Source organism: Aethalodelphis obliquidens, unplaced genomic scaffold (genome assembly GCF_003676395.1).
Source record: "Aethalodelphis obliquidens isolate GAN/ISIS:26980383/991018 unplaced genomic scaffold, ASM367639v1 scaffold73, whole genome shotgun sequence".
NCBI lineage: Eukaryota > Metazoa > Chordata > Mammalia > Artiodactyla > Delphinidae > Aethalodelphis > Aethalodelphis obliquidens.
Window position 1 is genome coordinate 2,921,400 of NW_020838017.1, and position 21,861 is coordinate 2,943,260.

Sequence of the window (21,861 nt, forward strand, 5' to 3'; positions counted from 1 at the left end):
CACCAGCTGCCTGAGTCCGCCTCAGGCCCTTCTGCTCCACCCCCGTCCACCAGAGCCTGAGATCCACAGCAGCAGCTAGTGAAGGCCTCCGCAGCCGCAGGAGTGCAAGGCACCAGCCTAGCCCTCACAGCTAACTCCCACCACCATATGCACCCTTGGGGTTACCTCCTCTAGCTGTGCATTTGCATGCTGCCAGCCCAACTCTTGTCAGCAACTTCCATTGCCATGTGCACACCTGGTATGCCGTCCCGTGGCCATGGAAGTGCATGTTGTCAGCCAAGGTCCGCATAAATGCTGTTGGGCCTGGATTCAGCCGTATCTCAAGTCACTGGCCTGCACCACTGGGCTCACAGGCAGCTAGGCCCACTGCCAGCTGTGCACCTGCACTTCCCTAGCCTGAACTTTGTCACTAACATCCGCTGCTGTGTGCCTGTGGCAATACCTTACAGCCACAAGAGCGCACGGCAACAGGGCCCCATTAACTGCATCGGGGCCCAGATTCGGCCCTCTCTCGCCACTGGTCTGCACCACTGGGCTCACCTGCAGCTTCCCCTGCAGCTGTGCACCTGCACGCTCCTGGCCTGACTCCCTTCATTGGCCTCACTGCCATGCAAGTGCCTGTGGAGACACGCTGCAGCCCCAGGAGTGCACACCAACAGCCAGGGGCCCCACGGCAGCCAGTGTGCCCACAGTTGGCCGAGGTCCTTGTTTCTGGCCCTGGTCCTCACCACTCTGTGTCTGCAACCAACCCCTGCCACTTCACAGCAACTGCGGCCGGCCCCAGAGCTGAGTGTATGCGTGCCACTGGCTCTGGCCACCACTGCTGCCTGCCCTGATCCTTAGCTGCTGGACCTGGAGGTGCTGCTGAGAGCCCTATCAGTCCTTGCAGCCACTGGGGACCCCCACAGCACCCACCAAGGGCCACATAGTTGCCAGTGCCCTGCCCCCAGTGGCCTGAGCCAGTGAGACATCACACCTCCCCTCCACCAAGCCAGAGCTGCCACACACTCTAGCACTTGGCACCCTGCACCAGTAAACCTGCATCACAGAACATTCTGGCATGTCCCCACTCACAGGTGATAGTCTTTCCTTACTAAAGTCAGTCCATAACGTCTGCAAGAGGTGACTGCTTGTTCATATGTACAAACACCTATGCAAGGATACAGGGATCAGGAAAAATTAGGGAAATATGACAATACCAAAGGAACACAGTAAACTTACAGTAACTGACCCCAAAGAAATAGAGATTCATGAATTGCTTGATTATTCAAAATAATTGTTCTAAATATCCCCAGAGAGCTGTAAGAGAACACAGATTAAGAATTTAGTGAAATCAGGAAAATAGTACAAAATCAAATTGAGAAGTTCAATGAAGAGAAAACATGAAAAAAAACCACAACAAGATTTTAGTTGAACAACACAATGACTGAAGAATTGAATAGCTTCACCAGCAGACTGGATTTTAAAGAAGAAAGAATAAATGAACCCCCCAAAAAGAAAAAATATCACTTGTAATTTATCCAGTCAGAGGAGAAAACAAAAAAAGAGTGAAGAAAGACTATGGGACTAATGGGACACCATTAAGTGAAACAATGTATACATCACTGGAGACCCAGGAGAAGAGGGAGAAAGAGACAGAAAGCTTATTTAAAGAAATAATGGGGCTTCCCTGGTGGCGCAGCAGTTAAGAATCTGCCTGCCAATGCAGGTGACATGGGTTCGATCTCTGGTCTGGGAAGATCCCACATGCCATGGAGCAACTAAGCCCATGTGCCACAACTGCTGAGCCTGCACTCTAGAGCCCACAAGCCACAACTACAGAAAGCCTGTGCGCAGCAACGAGGACCCAAGGCAGCCAAAAATAAAATAAAATAAATGAATGGAAGGGAGGGAGGGAGGAAGGAAGGAAGGAAGGAAATAATGGCAGGACTTCCCTGGTGGTGCGTTGGTTAAGAATCTGCCTGCCAATGCAGGAGACATGGGTTCAAGCCCTGGTCCAGGAAGATCCCACATGCTGTGGAGCAACGAAGCCCATGCGCCACAACTACTGGGCTGTGATCTAGATCCTGCTAGCTGCAACTACTGAAGCCCACACGCCTAGAGCCTGTGCTCCACAGCAAGAAAAGCCACCACAATGAGAAGACTGCGTACCGCGATGAAGAATAGCCCCCGCTCACTGCAACTAGAGAAAGCCCACGCACAGCAACGAAGACCCCACGCAGCCAAATATAAATAAATAAATTTATTTATTTATTTATCTATTTATTTTTTAAAGAAAGAAATAATGCCTGGAAACTTCCCAAACCAAGAGAGAGATTTGGACAGCCAGTTACATGAAGCTAATAGATCACCCCATAATTTCAATCCAAAATAATCTTTTCCAAGACACATTATAATAAAACTGCCAAAAATCAAAGCCAAAGAGATAATTTAAAAAGCAAAAAGAGAAAAAAATTTTCTCTCATACAAGGAAACCATCATAAAGCTATCAGTGGATCTTTCAACAGAAACCTTGCAAGCCAGGACTGAGTAGGATGATACACTTGAAGTGCTGAAAAAAAAACCCTGCCAATCAGGAATACTTTACCCAGCAAAACTGTCCTTCAGAAATGAAGGCATGATACTCTCCCAAACAAAAGCTGAGGGAATTCATTACCAATAGAAGGAGTTATTCAAGTACAAACAAAAGGTGCTAATTAATAACATGAAAATATACAACACACTGGTAAATATAAGTATTCTAAGTCAGACTTAGAATACTCTAACACTATAATATGGTGGTGTGTTAAACATTTAACTCTAGTATAAAGCTTAAAGGACAACAGCATTGAAAATAGCTATAGCTATAATAGTAAATGGATATACAGTACAAAAATGTAAATTGACAACAACATAAAATGGGACGGATAAAGAAGTATAGCTTTTATATGCGATGGAAGTTCAGTTGTTTTGAGCTTAAAATAAACTGTCATGTCAATAAAATGTTTCAAGTAAGCCTCATGGTAACCACAAAACAGAAACCTATAGTAGATACACTCAAGATAAAGAAAAGGGAATCAAAGTATACTTTATGCAAAAGAATGAAATTGGGCTGGGTATATGCAAAAGAATGAAACTAGACCCCTATCTTACATCACTCACAAAAATAGAAATGGATTAAAGTCTTAAACATAAGACATGAAACTGTAAAACTCCCAGGTGAATGCATAGAGAAAGAGCTCCTTGGCACTGGCAATGATTCTTTGGATAAGACACCTGAAGCACAAGCAACAAAAGAAAAAAATCAACAAGTAGGACCGCATCAAGCTAAAAAGCTTCTGCACAACCAAAGAAACAAAATGATCCAGGAAACTATGGAATGGGGGGAAATATTTGCAAATATATCTGGTAAGGGGTTCATATCCAAAATATATTAGGATCTCACACAACACAATGGCCAAAAAACAAAACAAAACAACCCCCAAACAATTCGATTTTAAAATGGGCAGAGGAACTGAATAGACATTTCTCCAAAAAAGACATACAAATGATGTCGAAAAGGTGCTCAGCCTCACTAATCATCAGGGAAAATCAAGTCAAAATGACAATGGCATATCACCTCACACTTGTTAGAATGAATCTTATCAAAAAGACAGTTAACAAGTGATGCTGGTGAGGATGTGGAGGAAAGGGTAGTCTGGTGCACTGCTGGTGGGAATATAAATTGGTAAGGCTACTAAGGAAAACAGTACAGAGATTCCTCAAAGTGCTAAAAATAGAACTACCATATGATCCAGCAACCCCATTCATTGTATATCCAGAGGAAATGAAATCACTATCTCAAAGAGATACTTGCACTCCCATGTTCGTTGCAGCATTATTCACAATAGCCAAAATACACAAACAACCTAGGTGTCCACTGACAGATGAATAAACAGAAAATATAGAAATAATATATACATATTATATATATATATATATATATATATATATACAATGAGGTATTATTCAACCATTAAAAAAGAAGAAAATCCTGTCATTGAAACAACACTGATAGACCTTCAGGGCATTAGGCTAAGTGAAATAAGTCGACAGTGAAGGACAAATACTGTATGTTCTCACCTATATGTGGAATCTAAAAACTCATAGAGGGCTTCCCTGGCGGCGCAGTGGTTGAGAGTCCACCTGCCCATGTAGGGGACACGGGTTCGTGCCCCGGTCTGGGAAGATCCCACATGCCGCGGAGCGGCTGGGCCCGTGAGCCATGGCCGCTGAGCCTGCGCGTCCGGAGCCTGTGCTCCGCAGTGGGAGAGGCCACAACAGTGAGAGGCCCGCGTACCGCAAAAAAAATAAAATAAAAATAAAAACTCATAGAAACAGTGTAGAATGGTGTTTGCCAGGGGCTGAAAGGTGGGGGAAATGGGGAGATGTTGGGCAAAGGGTACAAACTCATTCATAAGATGAGTAAGTTCCGTGAATCTAAGGAAGAGCATAGGGACTTTATAGTCAACCATATTGTACTGTATAATTGAAAGTTGCTATGAGAGCATAGCTTCATTGTTCTCACCATAACGACAAAATGGTAATCAATGTTAAGTGAAGAATGTGTTAACTAACGTTACTGTGGTATACATTTTGTAATATACAAGTGTATCAAATCATCACATTGTACACCTTAATCTTACACAATGTTATATGTCAATTATATCTCAATAAAGCTCGGAAAAACCTCTGTCTTCTTATAGAGCTTACTTTCTAATGGGCACAACAAAGTACAAACAGGTACTTATGACTCACTCCACAGATCCACTCCCACATGAAGCAAGCAAAACTGATGAAAAAAAATTTTTTTTTAAAAAGTAAAGTCTCTGGAAATTGTCCTAAAGGCATATGGCGAAAAAGAAACATTCAAGGAAATCTACTTAAAACTCATTAAGAACAGCAAGAGTTTGTCATATTTGAACCTCAACTAGCTCCCCTGCCCCCCAGCTCAGTGTGACAGTAACTCCAGTCACGTGCAGCCAAAAGCACAGCTGTCTTGCCTCCCAGCTCCCAGTCGCATGCAATGCATCTATCTGGGAGGGGCAGGCTCCCAGTGTTTCCTGTATTCCTCCAGCAATCTCTTTTAGAGGCTGCCTTGTAGGCGAGTGCCATTTAAAGAGAAGTCAAGAGCTCCTGTTCCTCCAGACCCCACTCCTGTTTCAGGTGTACCATGCTGAGAATACTGAGGCCCCAGTCACCCTCATTTTGACTAAATAGGGTAGAGCTTCCAGGCCAAAAGGGAAAATGAGAAGACCACAGGCTACTATGCCCATACGGCACTATGCGCCTAAAATACCTGTGTCACAGAGAGAAGAATGCCGCTGTATCCACTCCTACATCTGGGGCATGGCTCAGAGATTTTTGCCAAGGGGGAAAGGCAGGTCATAGAATCAAGAGGTCCAAAGCTCTCTCCAAGGAACTGACTTTATTTAAAAGAGTGTACAGGATGGTTAAGCCTAAAGGCACTCAAAAATCAGTGAAGGTATGGTGAAAAGCAATTAAAAAGAGGCTGGTGGTTTCATGAGAGATCTAGGCTAAACCACAGAACAGGTAGTTTACTAGAGAGAAGCAAGGAAAAGACGAATAAGAGTCTACCTGAGATCAAAATGAGCCCCAAATACCCAAAAACTTTTCACAGAAAGGCTTGGGTAGTAAATTGCAGTTAATTTAAGTCAATTTTAGTTATTAGCGTAGTAGTGGTTATCCATTCCCCACTTCCTAGTCCTGTGGCAGTCAGCTATTCACATGTTCCTGGAGCATGCAGGTTGCAGGAGCCTTGCATGCAGCTTGCAGGAGACAGGGTGGACATTAAGAACCCTGTCCTCTAAATATGAGGGATTTGTGCTCTGTTTGCTCACTGCTGCTTCTGATTGTGGAGAGGCAGACACGGAGACAGGCAGCCACTGTTGCACCCCCCATACCACTGCTGTAAGCCACTCCCCCTCTGAATAAACTGACTTCTTAGGATTTAAAGGGCTGGCACTCTTTTCTCCTTCATTTTTCTCTTTTTCACCCTTTGGGAGTCATACATTTAAAGACGAGGATATTCAAAAGCAACCACAAATACAGGAAAATTTAGAAAGTACCACACATGCCCAAGGAGAGGTGCAGGCTCAGAAAAGACTTGAGAAGACCTTAAGTTTTCACCTCACACTGATCCCAGCCCAAAGACATCCTATAACAATTAAACAAACAAATAACACACTTAAAAGCCAGGGAAGGGAGAAAATCTGATCTTCAGAGACACGACGTTGTGCGATTCAAATGTCCAGGTTTCAAGAAAAAAAAAAACAAAAACCACGAGGCATACAAAGAAAGAGGTAAAAAAGAATTTAAAGAAAATGTCTCTGAGAAACACCAGATGGTGGGCGTAGTAAATAAAGACTTTAAAACTGAAACATGCTCTAAGAGCTAAAAGATGATATGGACAAAGTCAAGAAAACAATGTATAAACAAAATTGAAATACCAGTAAAGAGGTAAAAAAGGAAAAAATTCTGGTGCTGAGGACTTCCCTGGTGGCACAGTGGTTAAGAATCCGCCTGCCCATCACTTTTAAGAAAGCTTACAATTGGGCCCTGTACCATCTCAAGTCCTCTGTAGCTCCTCTTGAACATTTTTTGCCATAATAATAATTATTATATTTTTTTAAATTTTTATTTATTTATTTATTTTTGCGGTACGCGAGCCTCTCACTGTTGTGGCCTCTCCCGTTGCGGAACACAGACTCCGGACACGCAGGCTCAGCGGCCATGGCTCACGGGCCCAGCCGCTCCGCTGCATGTGGGATCTTCGCGAACTGGGGCACGAACCCGTGTCTCCGGCATCGGCAGGTGGACGCTCAACCACTGCGCCACCAGGGAAGCCCTGAAAGTTATTCTTTTAAACAGATTCACTCAACGGCTCCGCATCCCACTGCGGTGTTTTGCAGTCTCTTGCAGTCCTGAAAGAACTAGCCTCAGTGAGCTACAGAGCCAAGCCACGCGGGGTAGAGAAGCCTCCTCTTTCATGCATAACCCTTTAAACTCTCCGGGAGGGTGTAGCACCAGGGCTTATGGGAAATGTAGTCTTACGTTCCCTGGCTCACACTGCGCGTGGTTCAGTAAGCCCCTCTGCCGCGGCTCGTCCTGCGCACGTGCAGTTCACTAGCCCCGGTGTCTCGCTTTTCCGTGTCTTGCGGAGAAAATCCTGGACCGTCTAGGTCTGCGCGCGCTCAGAGAGCGGGTGCTGCCTGAGTCAGAGCTGCGGGTGAGCCCGAGTTGGGTGAGGGCCGAGGGGTTCCGGTGCGGCTTGAGGACTGGTGGGAGGTAGCAGTGGGAAGGAACCCCGCGGTGTGACCCCCGGTGAGAGAGCCTGCGCGGAAGGATGGGGGCGGCCTCGGCTGCGAGGAGGGATGGCGGGGTCGGGGCGCCTCTGTCAGGGGAAGGGGCGGCCTCGGTCGTGGGGATGCGGACGTACGGAGCCCCGAGAGGCTGCCGAATCCACGCGACTGCGGGAGGGGGGGCGTGAGTTTTGTATCCAGGCGGAGCCAGGTGTAAATTAATTACTGCTGGCAAGATGATTGATCTACCTGAGACGAGGTTTTCTCATCTGTAAAACGAGAGTATTGATATGTACCACACGGGGTTGTTCTGAGGATTAAGTTTTTACATACGTTTTGAAAATACGGACGTAAAGTTTTTACATATAGCACATAACGTATAGTTGATATTAGCTGATAAGGTGTTTGGAAGATACTTTGCTGTTTTCATTAGCTGTTTTGTTTAATCTTCACAACAGCCTTTATGTAACTGTTTTCTATTTTGACAAAAAAGGAAAACTGAGGCTCAGAGGGTTCAAGTGAAATACACCAGGTCACACAGCCACGGTAGATATCCAGCCTAAAACCAGCAGTGTATTCCTCACAGCACTTCCCGCGGGGCACAGGGAAACAATCCCAAAGTGTGTGGAGTGAATCTCACCTTGTGGTCAGGTATTCTGGGATTTCTTGCCATCTCGGAACCCTTGGGGCAGACTACATAATGTGTTGCTTGGACTGCAACACTGTCCAATCTTCAGCATCCTCAGTGGCCTTGGAGTTTAGACAAGTAAGTTCTGTGACATTTGGAGCCCGGAATGAAACTTCTAAATAAGATGATTTTGTCCTTTAAGCCTAGGTTCCTGTTCCTTTGCAAGTAGCAATCTTTATCCTGCTCAGAATGAGCAATGCTTCGCTAATATCACTGCATCCAGAAGACCTCACCATGATGGTGAAAGGTCTGGACCAAGTTTCAGGAAAGATAGGTGAGTGGGGCCCTGAGAGTGGTGGGCAAGGAAGTGTTCATTCTTTGGAGGGTTCACGTGGGCATGGTCTGCAGAGAGAGATCACTAGGCCCAGCTTTTAATAAGCATACCATGCCTTCAGCCTCCACTCACTTTCTCCAAATTCTGAGCTGCTCTCCTATGACATTCGTCATGATGTTGTGCCCCCTAGAGGGATGCTGGCTGCTGCATCTACCCTGACATCATCTGTGTCTGCTTCATTTCAAAGCTGAGAAACCTTGACTGTGAGCGTACAAGTAACCTGCCCATAGACACCCAGTTTGTTAGTGGTGGAGCCAGGAGTAGAAAAAGGATGTCCATGTTATAACGGGTAAGTCACCCACCAGGTTTTATTACAACTCAGTTAGAAACAAACAAGTTTTTAAATAGACCTTTTCCTGAAGGAACTCCCCCATCCCTCTCTGCAGGGTGATTTCTCTGACTCGAAGGGTAGGCAACTCAGTAGGATATAAGCAAACATATCTTGAGTACTTTTCCTACAGCGTTGATGATGAAAATAATGGGTTTTCTTCTGATGTAATATTATTTGTTCAATTAGTCCTGAATTGGTTCTAAAAGAAAAATGAAATTAATAAATCATTAGGAAGTAAATCCGGGGTTAAATTGCTCAGCCAGGCTCTATAACTTGGCTGTCAGAGTTGCACATGTGAATTCTCCCTCCACATAGTTCTTGCTGACTCCTCAGAGGCCAGAGAAACTTTTTCCCACAGAGGGGCATTTAACCAGCCGGTAGGCAGAAGTTCTTAGGAAGCTCAAAGATTCCTAGCAGCCAGATCTCACATGACCCACTCCTGTTTTCTTTTCCCATAGCTGTACATACAGCCTTCTCTGTACTTTCCCAAAAGGAACAGAAAAAGAACAAGTCCCCGGTGAGTTGTTTGTTTATTCATTTCTCACATTGTCTTCCATTGCAAAAATGATTCAAGATTAAAATGATAAAAATTATTAAGGAATATATAGAGTTAACAGATCTAAAACAAGGAAAAGTCAACATTTAATTATATGGAGATAATCATAGTTGCTTTGTTAGTATGTATATTACACATATTTTATAACTCATTTTTACAATAATAATTATGTGCAGATTTTTCTCTGATACTTTGTACAAAAGGAAAATGCTTTGCTTTGACTCTAAGAATAAACAAAAGTAACTCGTCATGGAATATAAAGACTTTCTGGCCTGAAGTCTGAAAACAATTTCTTTGTCTTAATGAAAGTGTGGTAGTTGACAACCGCACTTAACAAGCGTGAAGTGAATGCTACCTCTGTTTCTCTTCTCTGACTGTTCTTTAGTGGGCACAGGAGGCAGAGAGCCAAAGCATGACTCAGTTGATGTAAGGTGATGATTTCTTCTGTCTGCTTCTTGGTATGGTCTTCTTCCTGTTGCCTTTTAGCAAAGCTTATCCCCACGCATTCCTCCTCGGTCCATTATAATTCTTACCTTACTATTGTTCTTGACTAATTTCATACCATGTGGATTTTTAACTATATCTGAGGATGAGACAACCACTCCAAATCTGAAATTCAGAAGCTGAATTTTGTGCCTCGTTAAGTAAGTAAGACCTATCACTGGTCAGACATATTTTCAAAGCAAACTGTTGATTTTTTCCTATAGGGTTTTTGCAAAGAGTTAGTATATTAGTTTCCTATGGCTGCTGTAACAAGTTACTGCAAATTTGGCGGCCTAGAACAACAGAAATTTATTGCCTCGCAGTTCTGGAGGCCAGAAGTCTGAAATCAAGCTGTTGTCAGGGCTGCACTCCTGCCTAAGGTTCTAGAGAAGACTCTGTTCCCCATCTCTTTTGGCTTCTGGTGGCTGTTGGGAGAGAGGGAGGAGATGGAATGGAAAGAAAACCAAGATGAAGAAAAATATTCCTTAAACCCTGTATCAGTCAGGGTTTTCCAGAGAAATAGAACCAATAGTGTGTGTGTGTGTGTGTGTGTGTGTGTGTACACATATATGCATATAACACATGTACACATACTCATATATATTCATACATGTATATATTCATCCATTTTAAGGAATTGGCTCACGTGATTGTGGAGACTGGCAAGTCTAAAATTTGTAGGGCAAATTGGTAGGCTGGAAATTGTCAGTTATAAATATATATGGAAGTTGAAAAATAATACAGCTAATATTTAGTACCAAGTTCCCCTTCCCTGAGTTCCTCTAGCTGCAGGTCTAGAATGTCTCCAGTGGCAGCAATGTCAGCAGTCCCACAGCTATTTCTTCTAAAACACCATTTATATTCAATTTGAATTTCATTTCTAAAAAACCCCTTTCATTTCTTTATTGCTCCTTCATCTTTGTTGGCCAGTTCCCTGTTGCAGTTAACTGTTTTTGCAAATGTCTTATTGCTGAGAGACAAGAGGCAACACAACTACATGCTTTGCTGTGTGTGGTGAATGCACAGCAACCAGTCACAGGCAGACTTTGGAAAAACCGACATGATTGATCATTGTTCATGATGTGTGTCTGTTATTTCGTAGTGATTTGTGGACTGAAAAACAAGCAGTGAAGTTTCTACTTTGTGCAATTACAGTTATCCTAGTAACTAAAAATCTGACCCGTGTTGTTGGGCTGGTGTTATTTAACTAAATTGTGGTGACTGAAATTCATGCCTATTAGAACCATGCGAAGTTGGACTATCTGTATAGACATAAACATTCATACATACCTATCTATTAACACAAATTTGTAGATGCTTAAAAGTTGTGCCTGGCAGTGTAGGTTATCAGAGACTTAGGAGAACTCTTGTGTAAAGGAATAATCCCAAGATTACACATCATCTATTCCCTGAACAGACCAGGGCATTTTTAAAAATTTATTTATTTTTTGGCCATGCCATGCGGCATGCAGGATCTTAATTCCCCAACCAGGGATCGAACCCGTGCCCGCTGAAGTGGAAGCGTGGAGTCTTAACCGCTGGACCGCCAGGGAAGTCCCTAGACCAGGGCATTTTATATCACTGAAGCCCCAAACTCAGTTCTCTCCTGATTTTATGCTATTTGTTAATCCAGTTTGCATCCATACCAGTTTCTAAGCTTTCTGAGGGTAGAAACAGTGTTTTATGTACTTTATATATCCACAGAAACTAGGACACTTTCATACATATAATGTATTTTATGCTTGTGTGGACATCTATGTATGTATATACACTGTAAGGGAGCAAAATTTGCCACACCAAAATGTGTCTCTTTGGCATGAGGATTAATTTAGGCTGATTATTATTATTAGTTTTTTACATCTTTATTGGAGTATAATTGCTTTACAATGTTGTGTTAGTTTCTTCTGTATAACAAAGTGAATCGACTTTGTATACATATATCCTCATATCTCCTCCCTCTCGCGTCTCCCTCCCACCCTCCCTATGCCATCCCTCTAGGTGGTCGCAAAGCACCGAGCTGATCTCCCCGTGCTATGCGGCTGCTTCCCACTAGCTATCTATTTTACATTTGGTAGTGTATATATGTCCATGCCACTCTCTCACTTCTTCCTAGCTTAACCTTCCCACTCCCCGTGTCCTCAAGTCCATTCTCTACGTCTGCATCTTTATTCTTGCCCTGCCACTGGGTTCATCAGTACCGTTTTTTTTTTTTTAGATTTCATATATATGTGTTAGCATACGGTATTTATTTTTCTCTTTCTCACTTACTTCACTCTGTATGACAGACTCTAGGTCCATCCACCTCATGACCAACAACTCAATTTTTTTCCATTCTATGGCTGAGTAATATACCACTGTATATACGTTAGGCTGATTATTTTTAAGAAACAGAAGACTCAGGAAGTCTTTCTTTTTACCTAAAGAATTTAGATATAGGGCCTATTCCTGGAGTAGAGCTGTCACCAGAGAAGCTGCAAAGAATGAAGGCTATATGTGGTTGGGGAAACTCTACAGCAGCGGTCCCCAGCCTTTTTCGCACCAGGGACCAGTTTTGTGGAAGACAGTTTTTCCATGGGATGGGGGTGGTGTTCGGGGATGGTTCAGGCGGTAATGTGAGTGATGGGGAGCAATGGGGAGCAGCACTTTCTTGCCCACCACTCACCTCCTGCTGTGCCGGTCCAAGGCCCAGGGTTTGGGGACCTGTGCTCTACTGGGCCTAGAGATCAGTGTCTATTCTGTGTTCCATTGTCTCTGCAGGCCCAGTAAACCTTTGTTCACCAAACTTCTGCTTTTCCATTTCCATGTAAATTGCCTTCCTCCCCTTTGAAGTCCCAAATCACTACCACTAACATCCTTTTTTATCTTTTGCTCAAGATGGTATTTAGAGTGAGGGTTTCAGCCATTTTGGCAAGTTACTTAGCTTTCCTGGGTCTCTCTGCTGTATACATTTTATTAAACTTTTGTTTGATTTTCTTTTGTTAATCTCTCTCATGTCAGTTCATTTTTTTTATGGAAGTATAGTTAATTTACAATATTATATTAGTTTCAGTTATATAGCATAGTGATTCAGTATTTTTGCAGATTATACTCCATTATAGATTGTTACAAGATAATGGCTATAATTTCCTGTGCTATACAGTATATCCTTGTTACTTATCTATTTTATACATAGTAATTTGTATATGTTAATCCCATACCCCTCCTCCTTTCCCTCTCCCCTTGGTAGAAATGTAAATTGGTGCAGCCACTATAGAAAACAGTATAGAAGTTCTTCAAAAACCTAAAAATAGAATTGCCATACTATCCAAGGAATTCCACACCTGGGTGTATACCCAGAAAAAAATGAAAACACTAATTCAAAAAGGTACATGCAGGGCTTCCCTGGTTGTTCAGTGGTTAAGGTTTCGCCTTCCAATGGGTTCGATCCCTGGTCGGGGAGCTGTCCCGCATGCCTCGTGGCGAAAAAACCAAAGCATAAGAAACAGAAGCAATGTTGTAACAAATTCAATAAGGACTTTAAAAATGGTCCACATCAAAAAAATCTTTAAAAAAAAAAAGGTACATGCACCCCAATGTTTATAGCAACTTTACATATAATAGCCAAGACATGAAGGCAACCCACGAGCCCACCAACAGATGATTGGATTAAGAAGCTGTGTGTTACTCAGCCATAAAAAAGAATGAAATTCTGCCATTTGCAGCAATGTGGATGGACCTAGAGAATATTTGCTTAGTGAAATAAGTCAGGCAGAGAAAGACAAGTACTGTAGGACGTCGCTTATATGCAGAATCTAAAAAATAATACAAATGAATGCATATGCAAAACTGAAACAGACTCATAGATACAGAAAACAAGCTTGACCTAGAGAATATCATCCTTCCTTTTATCCATGTGGTGTAGCACATTGATTGATTTGCAAATGTGGAACTATTCTTGTGACCCTGGAATAAATCCAACTTGGTCATGTTGTATGATCCTCTTTACATATCATTGGATTTGGTTTGCTAATATTTTGTTGAGGATTTTTGCATCTGTATTCATCAAAGATATTGGCCTGTAATTTTCTTTTTTTGTAGTGTCTTTGTCTGGTTTTGGTATCAAGGTAATGGTGGCCTCATAGAATAAATTTGGGAGTGTTCCGTCCTCTTCAGTTTTTTGGAATAGTTTGAGATATGTATCTGGTAGAATTCCCCTGTGATCCCCTGACCAGGGATCAAACCCGTGCCCCCTACAGTGGAAGCGCTGAGTCCTAACCACTGGTCTGCCAGGGAATTTCTGAAGGGAGTTTTTAAATTACAGATTCAATTTCACTTCTAGTGGTTGTTTTGTTCAAATTGTCTGTTTCCTCTTGACTCAGTCTTGGCAGGCTCTGTGTTTCTAGAAATTTGTCCATTTCTTCTAGGTTGTCCAATTTGTTGGCATATAACTGTGTCAAAGCCTCTCTTACGATTTTTTTTTATATCTCTGTGGTATCCAAATTGGAAATGAAGAGGTAAAACTCTCATGTCAATTTAATTCTTAGAGCAGCCAGAAGAACCCAGAAGGGTGGAGGAAAATTTCTTCTGCTCTGACAACATTACGCATGAATTAATAGATTAATCGGGTATTTTCACTATGTTTCTCTTTGTCCCACCACATATACACAAAACAGGGAATATGGTAAACATAAAAACTTTTTCTAATAAACTCAACAGTGAACATGGTGAGGAATTAGTTCCTAAATATCTTTTCTCTGTCATACAGTTGTGAATATTTCAGATTGATCAGATACATGCTCTTACAGGGATCAGTTTCATTTGAGGATGTGACTGTGAACTTCACCCAGGAGGAGTGGGGTCAGCTGGACCCTGATCAGAGGACTTTGTGCAGGGATGTGACTCTGGAGAACTACAGAATCCTCATCTCATTGGGTAAGCAGAGCTTCTCTAAGTAACAACATCAGACCTATCCTTTCTTTGTTACCAAAGCATATGGATCTTTTGTAGAGTTTAATGATATTTAGGTTTGGACACTAGGAATATTGTTTGTGTTTTCACCTCCCCATTGAAAGATTCCAGTGGGCTCCTTCATTGTGCAGTTCCTGAAGCTGGTCCTTGGTTTTTCTTCTGAGTTCCTGAAGCCAGGCAGTGTTCTCTATGGCCTGTATCACTTTCCACTATCAGGGCATCGCATTGCCAAACCAGAGGAGATCTTCAAGTTAGAGCAAGAAGCACCATGGATATTAGAGGAAGAATTTGCAAGCCATTGTTACCCAGGTGAGTAATCCAGGGGAAATTAGATCCCAGGTGGTTGTTTTAGATATAAGCATCTTTGGAGCATTTTGAACAAATCTATTTAGAGGCTCCATCTGTTTGGAATTGACTAAGGATATTTAGCCTACATGCCTCAGATACCTAAATTCACCACCAGATATAGTCTCACACATAAATGTTTTCTTTTTCGCTTGGCTTTTTAGGAGTTTAATCCCTATTACCTGTACCTTGAATTTCATTCCTATCTCATAATAAATATTTTATCTTAGTTAGTCCCCTTTCCTCTAAGCATTCTCAGTTGCCCACATTCCCTTCTATTAAGGACTCCTTTTGTTTTCAGGAGTTAATTAATTAATTAACTTAACCAATACTGCTTGAGCACTTGGTCCATGCCAATCATACTCTAAATGAAAGAGATACAGCAGTGGGTGAAATAAGTCCCTTGCTCTCGGGGAATTTACTTATTAGCAGGAAACAGACACAGGAACCTGACTGCCCTGTGAGAAAATGATGTACAGGTGTGGCAAGAGTAGAAGCAAGGAGACCAGTCAGGAAAAGAGATAATGCCATTGACTAGGTTTAGGGGGACAGAGTGTATAAAGTGATGGAGTTCTGGATGTATGTTGACAGTGGGGTTAACAAAATTGGCACATGGACTCTAATCTACCTCCTCTAAATACTTCATTCCTCTGGTAATTTCTTAGAACAACATCCTTGTCTACTTGTGCTCCCTGTCACATTTACTGCATAATTCTCTTGATTGGGCATATTTTACTGTGAATTCCACTCTTTGTAATTCATCCATTCTTATTGAACCTTTAATTCTCTATTCCTGATGTTTCTTTCACCCCTTCTATCCATTTTGGAAGGTATATTCGTGAAGGGCCACATAAATATATGTACATTCATTGCCAACTTTACTCTCCCCTTTTCTACCCCAGTAGCTTTGATTAGTTGGTTCACTGTCACCCCGTCCCCTCAGCTACTCAGAAAAGTGGAGGAAATGGAAACATTTATATGGAACTTTTATTTCAAAAGAATGATTCTGAAACCAAAGAGTCAGATAAATAGTATTTGTGTATTAGCCCAATTTTATAAGTAGTTTAATTCATAATGTATGTTTAATTTTTCTTATTTTTAGGTGAATTGAAAGTTGATGGCATGATAAAGAGCAAAGAAAACCAAGACAGACATTTATGGCAGGCTGCATTTATCAATAACAAAAAAGTAGTTACTGTGAAAGAGAACGTATTAAGAAAACCATTTAATTTTTGCGTAGACTGTATTCCTTCCAGAAGAATGCCCAGTAAATATAACCTAGATGGAATCAGTTTAGAAAATACATCAGAGTTAACCAATAATAATAGAAACTATTCAGGAAAGAAATCTGATGATACCAATGGGTGTGAGAAATTGATTCCTGAAATTAATCATGAGAAAACTCATATTGGAGAGAAACTTAATGATTTTAATAAAAATGGGAGCACTTGCTATCATAATGAGGATTTTATTCAGCAACAGGAAAGTCACAGTGTGGAGTAACTATTTGAATATAATGAACACATTAAAGCGTTCCACGGTAATGCCCTCTTCATTACTCAAGAATGAACTCACACAAGAGAGAAACTCTGTGATTATGGTGAATGTGAGAAAACGGTCAAGGATGAGTCAAACCTCATGTTACATGGGGTAATTTACTCAGGGAAGAATCACTATAAACTTAATGAATGTGGGGAAACCTGTGATAAGTCAGTCCTCTGGAAGAAACGTCATAGACTTCACATGGGTGAGAAATACCACGAGCGTAACGTATGTGGAAAAGCCTTCTTCCAGAAGTCAAACCTCACAGTACACCAGAAAACACAGACAGGAGAAAAACCCTATCAATGTAATGAATGTGGGAAATCTTTTTACCATAAGCCAGCCCTCACTGTATATCAAAGAATTCATACAGGAGAGAGACCCTGTGAATGTACTAAGTGTGAGAAAACCTTCTATCAGAAGTCAGCTCTCCATCGTCAACATCAAAGAACACACGCAGGGGAGAGGCCTTATAAATGTAGTTAGTGTGGAAAATCTTTCTCCCAAAAGTCAGACTTGACTGTGCATCAGAGGTCTCACACAGGAGAAGAACCTTATAAATGTTATGAGTTTGAGAAATTCTTCAGTATAAAGTCAAAACTTACTATACATCAGAGAATAGGCTCAGGGGAGAAGCTCTACGAATGTAGTGAATGTGGGAAGATGTATTATATGAAGTCAACCCTCAATAAACATCAAAGACTTCACACGGGAAGAAAATATATGAATGCAGTGAATGTAGGAAGACCTTCTGTGGGAAGTCAGTTCTCCTTAAACACCAGAGAACTCATACAGGGGAGAAACCTTACGAATGTGTTGAATGTAGGAAAACCTTTTCTGAGAAGTCAACCCTCAGTAAACATCAGAGGATTCATACTGGGGAGAAACCCTTTGAATGTAACAAATGCAGGAAAACTTTCTGCCAAAAGTCACAACGCATTCAACATCAGAGAATTCATACAGGGGAGAGACCCTACGAATGTAACGAACGTGGGAGAATGTTTTGCCAGAAGGCCTCCCTCAATGTACATCAGAGAACACACACAGGAGAGAAACCCTATGATTGTAACGAATGTGGAAAATCTTTCTATAATAGTTCATCCCTCGTTAAACATAAGAGAATTCACTCGGGAAAAACTCTATAATTGTAATGAGTGTGGGAAGACCTTCAGCCACAGACCCACTCTTGCCACACCTCAGGGAATACACACAGAAGAGAAACAGTGTAAAGACATTTATACAAAACACTCCTCCCACAATTCAGAGCCTTTGGTATGACAGAAACTATATCTGGGGAAGAAACTCTATGCATGTAATGAATGTGAGAAGTCCTTCTGCCAGAAGTTAGCCTTCAGTTTATATCAGAGAACTCACACGGAAGAAACCCTGGCAGTGTTTTTATCAATATACATTTCATTTTGCTACTCAGCACATTGCTAGTCTGTATTTCTGAGTTTCTCTTGCAACCACATGGGACAATGTGAATGAGAACTGGCCAATGGAATGTGAGCATAATGATGTCATTCACTTCTAGGTCTGAGACATAATGGGCTCCATGGCAGTCCTTTGTGTTCTCTGTTCTCTGTGGGGTAGGAATGTAGTTGCCTTCCATTGAGAGGTCTGTATGCACTGTATGTTGGTGAACTCACACAAGAGTGGAGACTCCTGTCAAAATCCTGAATGCTTAGAAGCCTCATCCATGAATCAAACTCACTGTAATGGGAAAAATCAGAGTCAAGAAATCTATTGGTTACAACAAATGTAGAAAGGCTTTACTAAAAGGTGATATTTCACTGAACCTCAGGTAAATCAGAGTACAGTAAAACTTTATAAACGTTTGGCTTTCTGAAAGTTTTCAGTAAAACATACTTTATTACAGTTCAGAGAATTTTTACTGAGGGAAACAATTTAGAAAACAAATTTTTTTTAGAAAAATGTTTTGGTAACAAAACTTTTGCTAAATATAATAAAATATTTATATGTATGTAGCCGCTGTAGTACATGTGTTTTTGTAAAATATCACAAATATTTCGAATGAATCATGTATACAGCGTTATGTATGTGTGCAAATTCCTTGAGCTGTGGGAGACTTTTATATGAGTGTATTGTATAATATTTTCCGTGTTTAAAATTTTCACTGGAACCCAATAGAATCAAACTAAAACATCAAGATCCTTAATTTAATGACCATTATGACATAATTATCATTGTAAATATCACTGCAGTCTTTTATATTTTAACACTATATATATATATTTTTTTAAATTTATTTTTGGCTGCGTTGGGTCTTCATTGCTGCGTGTGGGCTTTTCTGTAGGTGTGGAGAGCAGGGGCTAGTCTTTGTTGCGGTGCGCGTGTGGGCTTCTCATTGTGGTGGCTTCTCTTGTTGTGGAGCACGGGCTCTAGGCGCGTGGGCTTCAGTAGTTGTGGCACATGGGCTCCGCAGTTGTGGCTCGCAGGCTCTAGAGTGCAGGCTCAGTAGTTGTGGCGCATGGGCTCAGTTGCTTCATGGCATGTGGGATCTTCCCAGACCAGGGCTTGAACCCGTGTCCTCTGCTTCGGAAGATGGATTCTTAACCACTGTGTCACCAGGGAAGTCCAAACACAATATATATTTTATGTGAGATTATATGTGACACATTTAAAGTATCATGCTACATGACCCTTGAATAACGCAGGGGTTAGGGACACTGAACCTCTGTGCAGTTGAAAATAAGAGTATAAATTATAGTTGGCCTCTGTATCATGGTTCCACATTCACAGATTCAACCAACCATATATCATATAGTCCTGTAGTATTTACTATTGAAAAAAATCCACATATAAGTAGACCCACACAGCTCAAACCTGTGTTGTTCAAAGGTCAACTGTACACACATCTTCTCTACTATGTCCTGGTGTATATTAATGGGTATGGCCATTGTTACTGAATGGTCTGTTCAGTAAAGAAGCCAACAGTATTTTTGCCAGCCACATGTTTCTCTAATAACAATTATTTACATACAAAATAGAGGCTAAGTTCACAATTTTTACCTCTAGCATAAGCCTGAGTTTAAGAAAGCAGCTGTGAACAGTAATGCTTGAGAAAACAACCCCCTCTTTCAATATCCTGAAATGTTTAAATGGGGACCCTAAGTAGGTTTGAGTGTACCAGCCCAGTTTAGATGGAATTAGGAATTATTTGTGTAGTAACATGCTATATATCGTTGTCTTTACTTCCCAGTATTAGCAACCATGGTATGGTGCAGAAGTTGGCAGACGTTTTCTGTAAAAGGCCATATAGTAAATATTTTAACCTTGTAGGCCACATGTGCTTTCTGTCACTTTTTTTTTACAACCTGTAATAACCATTCTTAGCTCATGGCCCACTGGAAAACAGGTTGTTGGCCAGGTTTGGCCTGTGGGCCAAAGTTTGCTGACCTCTGATGTAGCAGTTAAGGGCATGGACTCTGGAACCAGAGTTACTAGACTCAGATCCCAGTTCTACTGCATATTAGCTGTGTGACCTGGGCCAAATCCCTTATCTGTTCTGCAGTTCCTTATTTGCAAAATGATGATAATGATATTACCCACCCCATAGGGTTCTAGTGGAGATTAGGTAAGTTAGTAAATGTAAAGTACTTAGACCATTGGATAGAGTGTAGTGTTAGCTTTTCTATGAGTAGCATAATTTCCTTGCAACAGATTTGTAGGAGCTTTTACAGACTTGTGATCAGTTATTCACCAGCTGTCTCTCACTTGTTCCATGCCAGCAGAATGTTATTTTTGTTTCACTGTCCACCTTTCCTCTGTATGATACAGGAGATAATGATCTAACCTAATTTATTTTCAGCTTTTTGACTATGACTGATAAATAAAATTGTAAGATACAGTTGGCCCTCCATACCCGAGGGTTCTACATCTATGCATTCAACCAACCACGAATTGAAAATATTTGAAAAATAAATTCTGGAAAGTTCCTAAAAGCAAAACTTGAATTTACTGCAGGCCAGCACTGTTTACATACCATTTACATTGTGTTTACAACTATTTACATATTATTTGCATTGTATTGGGTATTATTTAATCTAGAGTTGTGTTTACAACTATTTACATATTATTTGCATTGTATTGGGTATTATTTAATCTAGAGTTGGTTTAAAGTACATGAGAAGGTATGCATAAATTATATGCAAGTAATACACCATTTTATATAAGGGATTTCAGCATCCACGAATTTTGGTATCTGATGTGGGTCCTGGAACCCTTTCAGGACATTTGGTCCTGTCCAAAACATCCATAGAGACATTTGGTCCCTGATCCACTAAATAATGCAAACATTTAACTTCATTAAAAATTTATGTAATTTTTGTTGTAATTCATGATGGATTTTGGATTTCACATTTATTCTTCCTCGTCGTGAAGTTTGGCAGGGTTACTCTTCAGTCGATGACCAACTGCTCCTGAGTATATATTGACCTGATTATTGGTTTCATGTTCGTTATATCTGCTAACAATTTTGGTTATATGAATTTGATTTTGTTAGTATCGTTGTGAAATTGGTGGCCCTCTTTGAATGTGACCACCAAGAACTGGGTGATAACTTATTCATTGCTTTGCTATTCATCCTTTAACACTTCAGTAAATCTCCAAATTGAAGGATGATGCACTACCATCAGCTTTGGAAATTTGTTATGCCAGCCTTTCACTGTGTTGTTTGTCCTCTGATCGATCACCAGTTAGTACTGATGTATACACATTCCAAGTTTCTGGTGGAAATCTTGCAGTTTCTGGTTTTCTGCTTCTGCCATGCCTTCCATGGACATACACTCTCTTTACATAATCCATTAGGTATCTAAATTTTCTTTTGCAGTCTCCACAGTATACTCAAAAGTTTCATTTATAACTTCCATAGGCAAATGGAAGTTCAAACAACAGGGATGTACAGGTGTTACTGTACATTGTCATATACCCTGGCGTTAGATCCAAAGGAGACATTTTTTACCTCAGTGATTGTGTAACAAGCATCCTTTTACTTATGCACTTTGGTAGGGGTAATTGAATCTTACTGATATTTGCAATCTTGAAATTCATCATGCATGATGAAGGGTTAATGTTGAGGTTTCTTTCCCATGCAAATTCAAGTACTTTCTCATACATGTATATCTGTGTCTTCTCATCCTTTCATTGTCAGTGCATAAATCAGTGGCATAGTATAACCCAGTACTAGACTGTGCACAGTAAATAATTGAGTGACATGTGTTGGTGTCATCTTGAAGATGCCATCAGTGAATCTTGTTGTACTGGCACTGATAT

General features: G+C 41.2%; 1 protein-coding gene across 3 annotated transcripts; it reads left to right on the forward strand.

The window, feature by feature from the left end:
- The first annotated feature begins 6,878 nt into the window (after window positions 1-6,878).
- On the forward strand, window positions 6,879-18,835 carry LOC113612219 (zinc finger protein 510-like). Of its 3 annotated transcripts, none has more exons than XM_027091934.1 (6): window positions 6,938-7,991; window positions 8,171-8,302; window positions 9,152-9,210; window positions 14,517-14,643; window positions 14,896-14,988; window positions 16,127-18,835. In XM_027091934.1, the coding sequence occupies exons 2-6, from the start codon at window positions 8,218-8,220 to the stop codon at window positions 16,525-16,527; spliced, it is 765 nt and encodes a 254-aa protein (XP_026947735.1). In that variant the 5' UTR covers window positions 6,938-7,991; window positions 8,171-8,217; the 3' UTR covers window positions 16,528-18,835. The 3 variants fall into 3 exon arrangements, with proteins under 3 accessions (XP_026947737.1, XP_026947735.1, XP_026947736.1); XM_027091935.1 differs by having other exon boundaries at window positions 6,938-7,267; XM_027091936.1 differs by having other exon boundaries at window positions 6,879-8,302; window positions 14,844-14,988.
- Window positions 18,836-21,861: the final 3,026 nt, after the last annotated feature.

Excerpts from the sequence above, each read along its gene's own strand:
- LOC113612219 (XM_027091934.1), top strand. The coding sequence starts at position 8,218 with ATGAGCAATGCTTCGCTAATATCACTGCATCCAGAAGACCTCACCATG. Across the intron at positions 9,211-14,516 it reads AGAAAAAGAACAAGTCCCCG|GGATCAGTTTCATTTGAGGA; the intron begins GTGAGTTGTTTG and ends ATGCTCTTACAG. Across the intron at positions 14,644-14,895 it reads CAGAATCCTCATCTCATTGG|GGCATCGCATTGCCAAACCA; the intron begins GTAAGCAGAGCT and ends TTCCACTATCAG.